General features: G+C 35.0%; 1 protein-coding gene and 1 non-coding gene across 3 annotated transcripts in view; both read left to right on the forward strand.

The window, feature by feature from the left end:
• The window catches only part of Dnajc15 (DnaJ heat shock protein family (Hsp40) member C15), a 45513-nt gene that overhangs the window by 13220 nt on the left and 16771 nt on the right, over positions 1-15522 (forward strand). For both annotated transcript variants that reach the window (XR_016537098.1, XM_090342087.1), the window contains exons 2-4: positions 2341-2392; positions 5130-5203; positions 12529-12605. Coding sequence is in view for 1 of the 2 variants with exons in the window: in XM_090342087.1 (XP_090198213.1) it covers positions 2341-2392; positions 5130-5203; positions 12529-12605 (203 nt within the window). In the remaining variant the exon portion in view is untranslated. The remainder of the gene's footprint in view (positions 1-2340; positions 2393-5129; positions 5204-12528; positions 12606-15522) is intronic.
• Positions 13788-13920, forward strand: LOC150056929 (small nucleolar RNA SNORA1). Its single transcript, XR_016537182.1, has one exon. It is a non-coding gene; the product is annotated as a small nucleolar RNA SNORA1 (small nucleolar RNA).

Genomic DNA, 15522 nt, shown 5'->3' on the forward strand with positions numbered 1-15522 from the left:
AGAAGGGAGTAGCCTGGAGGAACTTGATTTGTCAGCTGAGGTTGAGCTCTCGATTTCTGCAAGAGTTACTGGACATTAATGTCAGAGCTCTTTTTTTGCAGCTGCCCTTTCTGACCTGATGTTTCTCATTGTAGAATAGTCTTGGACAGCTGTGGCTCTGGTTTACTAACACTCAGTGCATCTTTCCTTATTGAGCGTGAACACTGAGAGCTGAAGGGCTTCATGGTTTTAATACCTCTTGAGCTTAAGCTTCCTTTTCAACAATGTCTGCACCAATGTGAAATATATACATTCTAGTCTCTATTGAGATTATCGTAGCATTTTAAAAAATTTCCTCACTGAGTCATAATGGATTTACTTATCTTACAAATCAGACAAAAACATTTCTGTGATTCCACTTCTTAATTCTATTTCTGTTAAAATTTGTTTGGTCCACAATTGTCCAAGCTGTGGCAGCTGAGGAAGATAAGCACAACTTTTATCATAATCTGTAAATAGAAGTAGTCTAGGACAGCAGTTTCAGGAATGTGAGAAACACTGTCTCTTGATATTTTACTGTTCTCTCCTTTGTCCAGAAAGCCAATCCAGCTAGCTAGAAAGGATAATGGAAAAGGACTTTCCCACCCTCCCACTTTTCCTGGGGACTTAAAGTGTTTCACACCTCACTCTGTGTCCATTCTATAGGCCCTCATTTTGTTAACATACCTACCAGCAGTGGAAGGGAGGCTAGGAATATGTGTCTGGCTAAAACTAGATATCCTGAGACTATCAAAGAAAAGGAAGATGGATACCGAAGGAACAGCAGAGCTCTGCATAGCTTTCCTGAGATGTTTATGGAAAATAAATTAAAGTAACATGAATATAAAAAAAAATCAAACCCAGGGCCTTGTGTGTGCTAAGCAATTATCTATTACTGGGCTATATATCCAGCCTGAATTTTAAGTAGATATTTATTAGCATTAGCTTTAGGTTGGTAACATTTTAAATTGTTTGCTTTTATTAAAATTATTTTTTACCTTGTCTAAGAGGACAGAAAGTTAATTAATTAGTTTATTTATTTTTGCCAGTCCTAGGGCTTGAATTCAGAGCATTGTTCCTTTATCTTTCTCAAGGCTAGATCTCTATCACTGGAGCCACAACACCACTTCAGCTTTTTCTATGTATGTGGTACCCAGGGATCAAATCCTGGTCTTCCTGCATGCTAGGCAAGCACTGTGGCCAAACTGCCAGCCAGAAAGTTAATTTTTAAATTAACATTTTTATTTTTTTTCTCCGAGTTTGACTTCTTTCCTTAAAGAAAGGTTTCATTAAAATTTAAGATTCTGGGCCTTGAAAAGCCCAAGGACAGTGCCTAGGCCCTGAGTTTAAGCCCCAGAATTGGCAAAAAAAATGTTTAAAAATAAAAAAATTAAGGTTCCAAGTATAGCAAATATTGAGGAAGGGTCTAAGTTATAGAGTGTTTGCCTAGAAGCATTAAAGGTTTGAGTTCAGTCCCCAGAAGTGCCAAAATATGTCCCTTTTGTCTTTATAGAAGATAAATATATTAAACCCACTAGGGATAATAGTCTACAGAAAATATTTTAGCAACAAGTAATATTAGATATAATGAATTCCAGCATATGGATATGAAGTGAAAAATCCAGATTTGCTTTAATTCACTGAAATTTAGAGTGAGCAGGAGATATAATCCCTAGACACTGCAGATTTTTTTTTTACTGTTGGAATATGTATAGAGGTGTTACAGTTACATTCTTCAGGTAGTAGGTGCATTACTTCTTATACATTGATACCCCTTTCCCTCCCCCTACCCTTTCCCAATCATCTTGTTATCTCCCTTTTCCTTTCCTATTTCAAATAAATAAATAAATGTATACACGATATACTAGGTAACAAAGTCAGATATAGTAACAATATAAATTTAATTTACTATATTATTTGTCTTCTCTTGCTCTCTCTTTTTTTTTTTTGCCCTTTGGTTAGACACTGCAGATTTTTAAGTTCTGTTCTTCACAAAAGATTTTGAAGAAAATGCAGTGTTTAGTGTAATTACCCTTATTCTTACAAAATTACTTTTTACTTGCAAGGACTGGGTCTGGTAGATCTCATCTGTGCTTCCAGCCACTTGAGACCACACCTTTCAGAGGTGGGAGGATTACTCTTTAAAGCTATACCTGGCGAGGTTTACAGGTGATCCTATCTAAAATACAAACTAAAAGGTCTGGGGTTCTGGCTTACCTTGGTCCTGAATTCAATTGCCAGTACTGAACATCATCAACAACAAAAAGATTTAGAATCAACCTTAACATTTAACACTTTAATATTTTTTTCTTTCCTCTCCAGGCAAGAAGAGTGATAGCTGTAGGACTGGGTGTTGCAACTCTTGCATTTGCTGGTAAGGCAAATAAAGAATAAATATTAACATACATTACAGGAAGAAAATTTCTAAATGGCTGCTACAATGATTCATGAGTAGGCCCTTTGTCTTGTAAGGATTTTAGTTTTCAGGCATTATACATCCCTATTCTTTGCACTACTTATAGTTACCGAACCAGTGAGTGGAACAAAATCTGGATAAACTTTAGTAAATAAAATGATCACTGAGCTAAGAAAACAAGGTACAATAATAATTGATATTTTGGATAGTTTTATAAGATTGGTTTACAATGCATAGCAAGAAATCTTTATGAAATCCAAGTAACAAAGGCTCTCACTTTTCTTCTTTCTTACAGATGAGTTTATACCTTTTTAAGCTCTTAATTCTTCCTAAAAAACAGTTATTCCCTAATTTGTTACTTTGTCTTTTAATATAAATGGTATAATTATTTAATAAACCCATACATAAAGAAATCCTTAGATAAATACATTCTTATAGAAAAACTAATCATAAATATTAAAAGTAAATTTTCTAAGTCCTAGTTTTAAATTGTGTGGCTATTGGTTGGATAAATGTTAATTTGAGAGTGTTTTTGTTGACATTTTTGTTTCTAACTTCTGTGAATCTGATCTTGTTAATTGGATGGTTTAGGTGAAACTTTAGTCCATTGTAGTCTTACAAATTTAAGTTCTAATAAAAAAAATGACAGTTTTGTTTTAGTTACATGGATTTCACGTATTTTTCACTGAAAATACTTTAACAACAAACACTTTAAAGTGAAACTAGAAGCTCAGATCCTCTTGATCTTTTGGCCAATAAGACCTAGTAACATTATAGTAACTATATCACTGTAGTGAACTAATGATGAAGTTTCATGAGAAGATTAGCATATCTCAAAAGGAATTCTGACAAACTTGTTCATGAATATAACAGTTTTTGTTATTAATTTTTACAGTAAAATAGGTCTAGTAATTCTAAATTCTAATGTAAGGTTTTTATTTTAAAGTAGAAATATCTTTTTCCAGGTCTTCTTCTGAAAATGTATGTTCTGAAAAAACTATACTACTCCTGAGTCAGTGTACAAATTAGAGTAATCTCTGCTAGAGCCAAATAAAACTGAATAATAGAATTTAAGAGGGAAAATACTACAATTTGTTGCAACTAGATCTTTTTGTTTATGGTTAAAGTTAAGCTTCAAATGCCATTTCTTGGAGCCTTTATCTGTTAACACTGAGATAGGAATTCAGTTGCTATGCCTAATTGTGTTAGGAAAATTTTTTAGGTAATTTTGAAGCTAAATATATATGTACATATTGAAGCTAAATGTATATATACTTATTGTATCTGTATATATATGTATGTAATTTTTAGTTTGATTTGCACATAATCTTATGGTTACAATTTGAAGTATATAGTGTCATATTCAGGTTTTTAGAAGGCACACATTTTGATGAGGGTGGAAAGGACAAATTTGTCAGATAGGATTTTATCCTTGTCTGATGCCTTCAGTTTTTTCCTATAAATTATTAGTTGTTAAGACTCAAGGAAATTCAAATATTAGCATTTTTGTTTGTTTGGGTTTTTTTTTTTTTTTGCCAGTCCTGGGCCTTGAACTCAGGGCCTGAGCATTGTCCTTGGGCTTTCTCACAGCTAGAGCGCTACCACTTGAGCCACAGCACCATTTCTGGCTTTTTTCTATGTATGTGGTACCAAGGAATCAAACTCAGGCTTTCTTATATGCTAGGCAAGCACTCTACCACTAGGCTAAACACCCGGCCCGATATTGGCGCTTTTAAAATGACAAAACTAGCTCAGAGCATGGCCTAGTGGTAGAGTGCTTACCTAGCATGCACAAAGCCCTGGGATCAATTCCTCAGTACAACATACACAGAAAAAGCTGAAAGTGATGCTGTGGCACAAGTGGTAGAGCTCTAGCCTTGAGAAAACCCCAGGACAGTGCATAGGCCCTTTGTTTAAGCCCCAGGACAGGCCAAAAAAAAAAAAAAAAGGACAAAACTAAATTACAGTTTTAGAATAGCAGTTCTCAGTGACAATAACTGATACTTCACATAAATGGCACATATTTCATACACAATTTATTTTTCACATTATGATAACTATTAAAGCACTCCTATGGCACATATATTATAAACAGTATTTGTTTTCTACATATTTCAATATTTTATTATAAAGACAATAGTTAATTGTTTTGTTGTTGTTATTTTGCCAGTCCTGAGCCTTGAGCTCAGGACCTGAGCTGTCCTTGGGCTTTCCTCAAGGTTGGCACTCTACCATCTGAGCCACAGTACCACTTCTGGCTTTTCTATGTATGTGGTACAGAGGACTTGAGCCCAGGTCTTGGTACATGCTAGGCAAGCACTGTATCACTAGTCTAAAATCCCGGCCCCTGTTAATTATTTTAATAGCAGTTCGTTCGCACATAAAGGAACTTTTTCTATACACATCATTATAGATCAAGTATTAGGATATTATTTTTTATAACATAACATTCTATAAGTATAAGATGTAGCATAATCATGATCTTTAATTGGAACTTGATATAGTCATTGGCTATCATCATGACATTAAAATGAAATTCTATATATGCAATAAACTTAACTGTCTGCTTGGTTAAGTTTGAAATATTTATTTGAAATGGCATATAGAAGTAAACTATCGATAAACAATATGGCAAGCACTTGGACTGAGACTAGCTACAGAAATTTTATTTGCATTTATTCCTTCTACTGTTTAGGTCGTTATGCATTTCAGATATGGAAACCTTTACAACAAGTAATTACAGAAACTGCAACAAAGATTTCATCTCCTGTAAGTTAAATGTGTCTGTAATTAGAAAATTCATGTGTCATATTGGAAAATGTCAGAAAATGTCTTGGATTTTTTAACCTTTATAGAACCCTAATTTCTTTAATAAATCATTTGTGTTAGTCTAAATTATTGATTCAGTTTTAAATGTTCTTGATTATATTGTCATATATAAACATTATTCCTGGTTTTGTCAGCTAATTTTTTTTGGGGGGGGGGATGCTTGTCATGGGCTTTGAACTCTTGGCCTGGGCACTATCCCTGAGCTCATCAGCTCAAGGCTAGAGCACTACCACTTGAGCCACATCAACACTTCTGGTTTTCTGGCAACACTTCTGGCATTCTGGTAATTAATTGGAGATCAGAGTCTCACAGACTTTTGTACCTAGGTTGGCTTTGAACAGTGATCCTCAGATCTCAGCTTCCTGATTAGCTAGGATTACAGGCATAAGCCACCTGCACTGGCTTGACAACTAATTTTTATACTGGTCAATAGAATTACATCACATTTGGGTAACTTCTTTTTTTCCATGTTATTATTAAGTAGTTGTACAACAGGGCTATAATCCCATAAGTCTTGATCAAAACCAACCCTCCATTGCCCCTTCTATCCCTGTCAATTTTTTTTTTCATAGTGGGACTTAAACTTTGGGCCTGGGCACTGCCCCTGAGCTCTTCAACTCAAGGCTAGAGCTCTTCCACTTGAGCTACAGCACTATTTCTGGGTTTTTTGGTGGTTAATTGGAGATAAGAGTCTCACAGACTTTTGTACCAGGGCTGGTTTAGAACTGTGATCCTCAGATCTCAGCCTCCTGAGTAGCTAGGCTTACAGGTATGAGCCTCCAGTGCCTGACTCCTATTATCAAATTCTGTAATTTAATTTTACATAATGTACATTGAATATAATAATTGCATTTGGTCATCCTTTCTACCCTTCCCCATTGCCCTTCCTCACAAATCTGTTTATTATGAGCTCAGTCCTTGTCTCTAGAGTGGTTCTGGAGAGTTACCACTGAATAGGACAGGAAAGTTTTGCCTAGCAGTTCAAGGTGATAAAATGAGAACACTGACTGTTTGAGGGGTTGTTTGCCCTCCACCAAGATGCTTATTGGTGACTTCTCTTTCCTGTAGTCTAAGGTCGTTGGTTGCTAAAGTGACTACAGCAGACAATAGCTCAAATCAAAGGGCCCAGATAAAAGATCCAAAACCATCTTTTGGGAATCCTCTTACATGAGGATTAAAAGTGTGCTCCATTACTACTGGCCTTATTTATTTATTCAGTATTTAGTGGGATACCATCTATCTACCAGTTTTTGTGCCAGAAGCTGAGAATCGTTAATGGACAAAACAGACTCAGTCCCTGCCTTGATGGAGTTTATCCAAGAGTTCATCTTGAAGTAAGCCAGCCCTCCAAACTACATACTAGTCTCCTTGTACAATGAGATATATTAGCACAAGATTTGAACATTTCAGCCATGAAATCTTTTAGGGCTTATAGATTCATCTACTAGTATTGCAGATAATTCAGTGATTCCGTAGGTATTTAAAAAGTTATAGTATGGACTATAGTCTGAGACCACTGAAGAAAATGCAAAGAAGATTCACTTAAGCATTAAAGCATAGACACTGACTTATAGGAAATAGAAGCAGATCTGGAATAGATCAATGTGTCTTACAGCAATCTGAGAATAAATGGCTTGTTTCAGCAATGGCACTGTAGGCTCATAGTGCTTAGTTAGCCAAGAAGAGTCAAAGCCCATACTGACAAATAATTCAACCCAGGTTTAAAAGGGCTGCGAAAGATTTTATGAAACTGTGTGTACAGGTCCGTGATAGAGGTGATGTAGGTTTCTTTTTCTATTTCTTGACTTATATTTTACTTGGTTAAAATGTTGATTGTCAGCATTCATTCAGTATAAAGTCATTGGCTATCTACTACATGCCAGACATTGTAGGCAGCAACGTAGTCTCACAAACCAAAGACATTTTCCTCCAAGAGCTTCTACTTTATGTTTTAGTGGCGCTAAAAAAATAAATAAGATATATCTAGAACTGTTAAGTGGAAGAGGATAAGTAATAACAGCAGAAAGAAGTCACTGTATTAGACAGACCATGCAAGGTCTCTCTAGAAGATAAAGCAGGCCATGGAAGCACTTGCAGAAAGAACCTCCAGGTGGCCAGGACACTGCAAAGGTCCTGAAGTAGAATGAGTTTAGCAGCAAGAGTAACTGCAGTGGAGAAGATGATAGTGTTAGCCTGGGCCGATACACTTAGAGCCTACATAGATCCTGCTAGAAAGCCTTTGAAATATTTTGGGCCAGGGCAAGTGAGCATGTTTTAAGTTCTCATTCTCCCAGCTGCTTAGAATGTAGACTAGAGTGAGTGAGACTGAACAGGAGCTGTGAAACTAGTTCAGAAGGATTAGTGATGGATGATGGTATACAAAACAGAGTAACAGTAATGGAAATGGTAGCATCATTCTTTAAAAGAATGTTGTTTACCAGTAATAAGTAGAAATTTGGAAATTATCTTTCTTACATTGTGATATATTTAATACATATATGTATACGGAAGTAAAAAATCATTATTAAGCATTGTAAAGAAAGAAAATCAAATAATTTCACTGCTCTGTGCAGACTTATAGATAAGGCTCACTGAGACTCGACCTGCCTTTTTTTTTTTTTTTTTTTTTTGGTGAGTCATGAGACTTGAACTCTGGGCCTGGGTGCTGTCCCTGAGCTCTTCAGCTCAAGGCTACTGCCCTACCCCTTGAGCCACAGCTCCACTTCCCCCCCCCCCTTTTTTTTAGTGATTAATTGGAGATAAGAGTCTCTCTGTCTCTAGTTCCCCGGGCTTAGAACTGTGATCCTCAAATCTCAGCCTCCTGAGTAGCTAGAATTACAGGCTTGAGCCACTGTGCCCAGCTTGGATTTGCCTTTTTTAATGAGAGGAAAATGATATGTCATCTCTCCTTCCTTCTTTCTGGGGACTCAGGATGCAAAACATAGATTCTGCCACTTCTGCTTTTCCTCTCCCTTACAAAGTACTACTCTTACAGCTTGCAACAAAGTATCTTACAATTTCTACTGTTCCTCCTCCTCCTCCTCCTCCTCCTCCTCCTCCTCCTCCTCCTCCTCCTCCTCCTCCTCCTCCTCCCCTCCTTCTTCATAGAAATACTTTAGTAAAGAAATTTTTAAAACAATTCTTTACATATCAGGCAATCACTCCAAAAAATCAAGAAATGAGATCTGTGTATATTTTCTTTCCATGCTAATGAATCCCAAAAATCTAACCTCATAAACACCATTTATAGTACCTTGATTCTGTAATTTAATTTCTGAACTAGAGAATTACTTAAAATGGTAACTATAATTATGTTTCACTAAATTTCTCATTCATAAGAGTATGATGAAGTATCAGTTTTCAGTGGCTTTTATTATTATTTACATTCTATTTGCTTCATCTAAGCTTTATCATCTTCTTGTTAAATCTTATCTCTTTCACATGTTTTATTTTTCATTTTTTTATTTTGCTTCAGTATTAGCGTATTTGTTCCTATGATTTGCTGGATTATAAATGTTTTAAATTTCTTCTCTATTAGATTTCTTTTCTTCTGTTGATATTCATTCACTGCTAGTTTTCTGAAATGGATTGAGAACTGTGTACTGAAATACTCAAGTGCTTGGTGTTTGTGTGGCTGCCTACTCAAGCAGATTTCTGCTGGCCTTATTTCATTGCAGACAACTATTGTTTCAGTATTTTGTTGTTGTTTATTTGTGGTTTCAAGTGGTATTGGCTTTTAGCCCTGAAAGTTTTTAGGATTTTATAATTGCTTTTCTGAAATTTCAAAAATTCTTTATTTTTAACACTTCATTAATTCCCTTTCTGTTACTAGAAAGGTTTGTGACATCTGAGTCACTCCTCTGTGTCTTTTAATGTTTTCTCTCATTTCCTAAAGCTTTGTCTTTTTTACTGTATGCTACGATTCTTCCCACAGCTTATTTTCCACATCATCTGGTTGGCCTTTAGCAGTGATGGTTTCATTATTCAGTCCACCTGAATTTTATATAGAGTAGTTTTTCAATTTTATAAGAAGTCCTCCTTCCTTCTTCTAACAACCTATTTTAATGGCTGTGATATCTTTTCAAATACCTTCAAAGATACTAATTAGAATTTTTCCAAATTCTCTTCTGTTTACTAGTTTTTTCTTCTACCACAGCTAATTTTCATTTATTCATTCAGATTCTTTTATTTTTTCTCTCCATTTATACTAAGTTTGTGTAAAGTATTTGGTGAGCTTTGTTGTTAGTTTGAGACTTGTGAATACTAAATTGAGTAATGTGAGTAATACCCCTGGTTTTCTTCAGCAGTTGGCAGGACTATTTCTGCAGTTTAATTGAAGGGCAGGACTGAGAGTGAGCTGGGAACATAGGTAGGTTTGTCATGGACACATGGACACTATAAGTACAAAACTCCCAAGCTGTGTAAAACAGCTATATTATTTAACATGGTAAGAGCTACCTTGTTTTTCTAAATCTAAATAGTGCCTAATGTTCCTTTCAGAGTAAACAAAGCAGACATAGGCTAAGGAATTTCAGTGTCCAGAGGCAGCTGAACACTACATACATTTTTCTCCTTGGCATAGATGGCTTCCTGCCTTACCTTATGGGTTTTGCACTAGAATCTGTTGGGGATCTCCCATTCATGCAATTCTCTTTTTGAGGGGGAAATTGATACATGCCAGGACCTTAAATGTTTATTAGTAAAATTACCTGGTCACTTCTGCTTTTGTTGATTAATAAATAGCCTAATGTATTTCTTTTTTTTTTTTAAACTTTTTACATTCATAGACCTTGAATTAGTGTTTCCTTATTGGTTTCTCAGAAGAATTTCTTCTTTCCTGTTGTTTGGGACTGCTGTGATTTTTATTACCTGTCTTACCCATTTTTCAGTCTTCTACTGTTCATTTAAACTTCCTGGTTTGCTACTTGTGTCCACCTCCATTTTTTTGAGACAGTGGCTCACTATATAAGCAAAGAAGGTCTTGAACTCCTTTTATAGCCCAGTCTTCCCTCAAACTTGCAATTCTCCTACTTAAGCTTGCAATTCTCCTACTTAAGCTTTCTGGGTGGGTGCCATACTGCCATGCCTAGCACATTTCTTCATTTTCTAAAAAAATATTTTATTAACATTGATTTTTACATCATATTTCAAATGTTATGTTTAATAAACAAGTATTCAAGAAGGGAATCTCTATATACAAATATACAATCACTGGCACATATATTTTAGAACATAAAATTAAGCTGAAGGTTTGTATGTCATAGATACATATCAATCTATGTAATATTATGTCTATAGAGTATATATCCAATTTCAAAAGATGACTTTTGGAAAGCCAAAGACTTGCAATTCATGCTAGTATTTTAATTAGTGACCTCTCTCTTGGTTTTCAATATATTAGTATATATTATTTCTCCACTTAGGTATAACTATTCCTAATTTTTTGGTGAAGAGATTTAAAGCAATTTTTTTTAATTTTAATTTTAATTTTTGTGGGTCATGGAGCTTGAACTCGCCCTGGACACTGTCCCTGAGCTCTTCAGCTCAAGGCTACCACCGTACCTTTGATCCAAGCCCCACTTCCCATTTTCTCGAGGTTAATTGGAGAAAAGAATCTCAGGTCCTTTAGTGCCCAGGCTGGCTTTGAGCCTTGACCCTCAGATCTCAGCCTCCTGAGTGGCTAGGATTACAGGTGTGAGCTGCTGTGCCCAGCCTAAAGCAATTTAAGGTCTCCAACTTTTTTATTAATATCATAACCACCAAAATATTATTGCAACACTAAAACTCTAATTTTAAAACACTTTTGGTCATTTATAAATACTCTCATGGCAAACAAGGTTTAATGAGATTTATTATGATACCAGAATTTTTCCAAGTAACAAAAATGACAGAGTATTTCTGGAAATTTTCCCACATATTATTTTCCTTGTCAAATATTTTAAACTATTATAGTAACATATGTAGAGAAAGTAGAAACTGCAGTCATACAGTAACAAATGTCAAGTAAAATTGCAATGTTATCTACTATGCCAAAAACTGCCTATTCACATGAGAGTCATACTTTTATGTACACAAAACTTCATTTTAGGCTTATAAGTTTCAACTTTGAATTTGTCCCGATACTTGAATACAATTTTTAAAAACTGGATTTCTTTTTTTATGACCAAGTGGAAATCATAGGAAAATCTAATGATTTCAGTCATCCTTCTGTTGCTCTGTAATTCAAATATATGAAAATAATATAGTTTGTATAGTATAGTTTACTATAAACACATATTTTTCAGTCATGCAATGATGCGATTCTTGTATGGTTGTCTGGATGACTTTTGTGTTTCAGCTACTGAATTAGCTAATGAAGATTGGTTTAACTTGTTTTCTCTCTCCTTTGAATAAAATATAGCACTTCTTTAGTGTTAATTTTTAGAAAGAAATGAATTGTATTTTTTGGTTATATGTGCTTCATAAATAGAATAATACACAATAATCTATAATTTCTAAAGTATGGTTACATTTAGACTGCATCATAAAACTAGTTAAAAGCCAATGGTTTCCTTTTTGGGAAAAGCTATTGGAAAATATAGCCATCTATTTCACCTGTTTGGTAATGTAGTTTGTTTCTTATAATAATCTCACTTTTACAAATGGAAAAATTTCCTATAACCCACCACAACACTGTCAGAAAATAGTCTGCAGTGTCTTACCTCTTTAAGTAATGCAGTGCTGTCAAGCCTAAAACAGCCTTTCATGTATAGCTTATTAGTGGGGCGGGAGAAACCAGTATAGTTGTTTGCTTGCTCATAACATCAGTCCAGTTTCTCCTGTTTCTTGGTGTACCTCACTGCCGTATCATGACATAATCTACTTTTTTCTTTACTGGTCAAGCTGGTACACCAATGATTACTGCCATACCAACATAAGTGGCTTGGTCAAGGTTAGGCAATGAGAAAACTGTGGAAGAGGTTAGAAAACACTGGAATATTTTGCTTCTACTGATTTTTATTCCTTCAGTTGCATCTCAGTATAGAAAAATCAATGCACTTAAAAAGAAAAATTAATGCATTTTAAAAAGGTAAAAAAAATCTTAACTTTTGAAATAGTCATCTTTGTTGGTCTCTTCAGAAGGATTGTTGTTTGGTACCTTTCCTCCTATAATTTCAAGATGTCTACGGAAATATATTGCTGTCACTGCAGCTATGCAATGGGATTTAGGTCATGCCATCTCATGCATGGAGCTAACTGTTTCTTGCTCTTTCTTTCTTGTGCAGAGCATTTCATCCTACTATAGAGGAGGATTTGAACAGAAAATGAGTAGGCGAGAAGCTAGTCTTATTTTAGGTGTAAGGTAGGTGTGCTGCGTAAGTATTTTTGTTTGTGGCCAACCTTGTTTTAACAAGGGAAAAATAAACTTTATAAGAGATTGTACTTATATTTAAAATTATAAGTAGAATTCAAAGAAGGCACCAGATTTTTACATTTTGAAACTGCAGACTCAAATCAGTGAAAGTTATCATGTTCCTTTGTTCTTTAACAAGGTGCTATTATAAGTTTCAAGTTGATCAATTAACATATCGCTCACTTTCACACTGAATCCCCTCTACCAGTTCTATAATTTGATATGTATTATCTTTTAAAATTACAGTGTAGTTCTTAAAAATCTCAGTTCTTTTCTACTTCTGCAGACTGACCTTGAGCATATCGTACTTATTCCACTTTAGTATCCATCTGTAGTCTGATTTTGGAGATTACAGGAAAAAAGTTAATAATATTGTTGATTAATATTTAGGACTAAATGTTTAGATTGTTTATCCCTACCAGATATTTACCATCAACTGTATTAAGTTGTTTTCCTTCCAGTCTTTAGGACCCATTTTGAAGAAGTTTTTCCTTGTAATGCTGGGAATTGAACTCAATGTCTTGTGCATGCTAGGCAAGTACTCTACCTCTGAACTTCATCCCTAGCCCTTAGTTTTTGAGACGAGCTCTCTCCATATAACATGAGCTAGGCATGAGTTGCTGTGTAACCTAGACTGGCTTCAAACTCACTGTCCTCTTGCTTTTGCCTCTAGAGTGTGGACATTATAGGCATGTGCCATCTACTCTTACATTAATGTGCATATGAAACGTTCTATGAAGCCAGAAACACAGGCTTTTAATGATTATCATTTAATATTATCCAAGGCTCCTCTATTGTTAGAATAGATAATTAGGAGTTGATTATATTTTTGAGCTTTCTTAAAATAAATGTATAGTTTCTGTCCCATTGAACTGAGAATTGCAAAAAATTCACAAGGAAAAATGAGTACTTACAGAGCAAGGGAAGGGGTGACATTGTTATCCGATGGATGTAGCTGGAACCCCTCTATATATCACCTTTATAATAATAAAGAGTTTTAAAAAAAGAGAAAAAGTGTTCTGCACAAAGACGCAATGCCTAAGTGTATCTGATCTATAAAATAATATTTATTAAAATGAACTCTAGAAAATGGAAATAAGAGGGTCTTTTTTCTCTGCTAATGAAAAAGAAACCCTCATTCTAGATAAGAATGGGCACTGTTGATAAAGTTCCAAAACTGGTCACTGAGGCTAAATTGAGAAACAAATTGTGCTTCCATCATACTAAATATATTGCAGTGATGACAATGAAACCTGAAACATTTTAAGCCCAAGTCAAAAGAGAGAAATGTGTGCAATCAGTTTTAATAGTAAGGAATATATTTTTCAGGTTTTATTCATTATAAGAGTTTTCTATAATTCATCTTTCTAGGATCCCACAAATAATTTGCTTGAAGGATGACATTTCAAAGATTTTAGATGTGGGACTTGGAAGTTGACAACAGTATTTCCATAATGATGATAAAAGAAGCCCTAATAAAAGATTTTTGGCAGACCTGATCAGTCTATATTTGTATGTGCTGGTACTAGAGATTGAACTCGACCTCATGATGTGCCATTTGAGTTCTGGGGCAAGGGTGTTGGTCAATTGAATATAGCAGTCAGTCCTCTAACCTCAGTCTCCTGAGCACTTGTGTGGTTTGAATTGTTTCTTTCCAAAAGGGTTTCCTTACATTTCAAGGGAAATCCTGGACCTCACCTTGATGGGCAGTGAAGGATCAAAACAAGTGAAAATGTATTGCTTCAAAGAGAAGAGAGAGAGAGAAAAGGAGGGAAGGGGGAGGAGGGAGACGAGTGAGAGGGAGGGTAGGGGAGGGGGAGAGAGAGGGAGAGAGAGATTGTGTCTGGGAAAAATAACATTAATACCACTTATTAAACTCATTATCTCTATTTCATCTTTCCTAAGTTGGAGATAATATTAGTTTCTTCTGCATAAAGTTGCTATGAGAATTATACATATATGGCAACAACATGGTACTTAGTAATTACTCAGTAAATGTCAATTTAGTAAAATAAATCTTTACGTAGATTCTGCTGCTTAGAATCACTACTTAAAAATCATCCACTGCAATGGATGATTTTAGTCAAGTTATTTGTAGCTTTACTGCATTTCATTTTTTGAATTTAAATTACTACTTTATCTTGTTAAGAGACTATAAGAATGATATATTAAGCCAGGTACTGATGGCTTATCCTTGTAATCCCAGCTACACAGGAGACTGAAATCTACAGTATTGTGGTTTGAAGCCAGCCAGGTCACAAAAGTTCATGATACTCCACCTCCAAAATAAATAGTCAGAAAAAGCTAGAACAGAGGCAGTGTGACTCAGGTAGTAGAGTGCCAGCCAACCAAGCACAAGGTCCTGAGTAAAAAAAAAAATTAAAGTGATAAAAATGTAAAAGAATGATATGATGTCTTTTTATGTGAATGCCTACCAATAAACAGATGCTAAATATTGGCTTTTCACTTGGAAAATCTTGTATTGATCAAAGTAAGCCAGGTCCAAAGAAACATAGGGCACATGTTTTCCCTCATTTATAGTAAATAGGTTGTACCTATAAATCTACAAGTAAACACAACGTATGATAAAAGACAAAAATTATACTTGGATGTGACAAATTAAACAGGACACTAAACATTCACACGGTGGGATGAAAGAAGCATAGTCTTAGAGGATTACAAAGGCTCAACAGCTATTTGTGTATGGTCATATAAAATGATATTTATCAAAATGAACTCCAAGAAATGGAGAATAGGTTTTTATTTTACCCTTTTTGTGACTTTGTTTTGCTTTTTGTTTTTTCCCTTTTTGTCACTGTTACTGTACTTTTTGGCTTATATTTAAATCTATCTATTTGGGGGACTG

This window comes from Megascapheus bottae, chromosome 11, assembly GCF_031878675.1.
Source record: "Megascapheus bottae isolate mThoBot1 chromosome 11, mThoBot2.hap1, whole genome shotgun sequence".
Classification (NCBI taxonomy): domain Eukaryota; kingdom Metazoa; phylum Chordata; class Mammalia; order Rodentia; family Geomyidae; genus Megascapheus; species Megascapheus bottae.